Source organism: Polistes canadensis, unplaced genomic scaffold, assembly GCF_001313835.1.
Source record: "Polistes canadensis isolate GaletaPanama2010 unplaced genomic scaffold, ASM131383v1 scaffold_301, whole genome shotgun sequence".
NCBI classification, from domain to species: domain Eukaryota; kingdom Metazoa; phylum Arthropoda; class Insecta; order Hymenoptera; family Vespidae; genus Polistes; species Polistes canadensis.
Genome location: NW_014569848.1, coordinates 173,188 through 175,507, shown reverse-complemented (window position 1 = coordinate 175,507; position 2,320 = coordinate 173,188). Strand labels below are relative to the sequence as shown.

Sequence of the window (2,320 nt, the reverse complement as noted above, 5' to 3'; positions counted from 1 at the left end):
AATTTATTTTTTTCTTTTTCTTTTTCCTTTTTTTATTCTTTACCTATTTAATTTTATTATCACGATCAAAAGGGGTAGAAAAGAAAATAAAGGGATTATATATTTTAGGTATTTCTAAAGGTTTCTGACGAGATTTAGGGAAACGTATTTCTTATGGTTAAAATAATGGGAAGAATAATTGAGGAAACAAAAAATAATCGAAATTATAAAAATATGGAAATAATATTTTCCTCGTGTGAGAAATAAATACATGAAACAAAATATTTGAATTATTTTAACACTGGTTTTGTTTCTTTTATATTATAGGAAAAAGAAAAATAAAAAGGAAAAGAAAACAATACGATATACAAATAACAGTTTAATTATTTCTCATTAAACAAACAGATCTAATTTCTTATGGTAACAAACAATTTCAAATACATAAAAAATACAATTATGTAATTATTAATTATAGAAATAATATAAGACTAGGAAAGATAATGTAAATATATTATACTTTGCCTAATTAGAATAATATAATTATTGTAAATTGTTTTCTTTGTATATCGAATATATAATTAGATATTAAAAACTACAAAATATGATTTTAAATTTTCTTTCTAATATTATCAGCTTATTATTCCACGTAGAAATTTTTGTACATATATCATCTTAAATTGCTTACTTGCCTAATTCTAATGCCAAGACAATAAGATTTTATTAATAATATAATTATATAATTATAATATAAAATTTGAGAAGAAAAATAAATCATATGCAATTTATTTGTCGAATTATTATTATCATTGTAATCGAATGAATTAAATCAAAAATAACAAATCCAAAAATCATAATAATATTTAATAGAAGTAATAATACTTTCAAATGTGTATGGTACTTTTCAAATAATCATTTCAATGATAAAATGAAATATTTTTCATTGTCATCGAGACAAAAGAAAAAAAAATATAATATTTCACTTTTGCAATCAACAAAAAATTCTTCTCAAATTCATAGAAAAAAAATGAATGTTACGTTTATAATCAAATCGATTAATTGTATTATAAAATAAATATACAACTATTACACATTAATATATAAAAATGTTATACACGTATAAGACATTATTTTTCTTTTACAATAATATATAATATATAATATATCGAATTATATAAAAAAAAATATATATATATATAATATAAATATTTTAACGATAAAGAAAAAAATGTGATCCACACACACACACACACAGTCTTTGGGATAAATATTATTTTTCTTTCCTCTTTCCCCCTTTTACTTCGTCCTGTTTCCAAAGAAAAAAAAAAAAAAAAAAAAAAAAAAAAAGCAAGAAACGATATACTCTAGGATAGACAAAATAAAATAAGAAAACAGGAAAATTAGTGGGGACTCCTGGCACAAGACAACTTTTTCGAACCTTACTATTATTCAACACCGGTAACTATTTCGGAAGTTCGAAAATGAGAACGTAGGAACGAAGCTTATCAAATTTCTACTGTCGAAGATATCATATCTTTTTTATTTTCTTTTTTTTTTTCTTCAAGAAATCCAAAGAAAAAAAATAAGAAAAAAATAAGGCTACAAATTACACGTATTCTGCTAAGCGTACAAAAATGAGTGCAGTTGAAAAATATTTAAAATATTAAAATAATATACAATTAGAAAATACAAGAACTATATATATAATATTATAATGTATATAATATATATAGTATATAATATAATATATATGTAAAGAGAATGTATATAGTAAGTATACGAAGTAATATAGTTTTATAGAAATATATTAGGGAAACCGTAAAATAGTAATGTATTGTTTTTATTTCTAACATTAAATTTAAACACTGTTTTAAATTAAACAATAATCTGACAAATGATTAAAAAAATATTAATATACGTAAAAAAAATATTACTTTTTGATCTCCTCTAATATTTAATATACAATTATTTTTCTAACAATACATTGAGATAAATATATATATATGTAATACAACAATATCTAAATATAGAAAATACTATGTGTTATATTAATTAAAAAATATGTTTCTTACTAAAGAGTCTATTTTAAAATCAATAAAAAATATAATTAAACATATTTTTGTTCGTTTAAAACTTAAAAAAGAGTCGAATTGTACTCTTGTATAAACAATATTATATCTACTTTTATTATTTAATTAAATAAAACACAATAGAAAAGAAAATACAATTAAAATTCATCAATAGTAATAGAATTAATTAAACCAAAAATTAATTTTCCAAAAAATAATGACATTAAATGAAAAAATATTTAAAATAATCTCATTAAATTATTTTAAAATATTAA

The 2,320-nt window shown here is 19.4% G+C and overlaps 1 protein-coding gene across 1 annotated transcript in view; it reads right to left on the bottom strand.

Moving 5' to 3' along the window:
• Window positions 1-2,047: 2,047 nt before the first annotated feature.
• LOC106791362 (G-protein coupled receptor Mth2-like) overlaps window positions 2,048-2,320 on the bottom strand; it is a 29,472-nt gene continuing 29,199 nt past the window's right edge. The window contains 1 exon segment of the mRNA XM_014756942.1: window positions 2,048-2,056. Within this exon segment, the coding sequence (XP_014612428.1) occupies window positions 2,048-2,056 (9 nt within the window).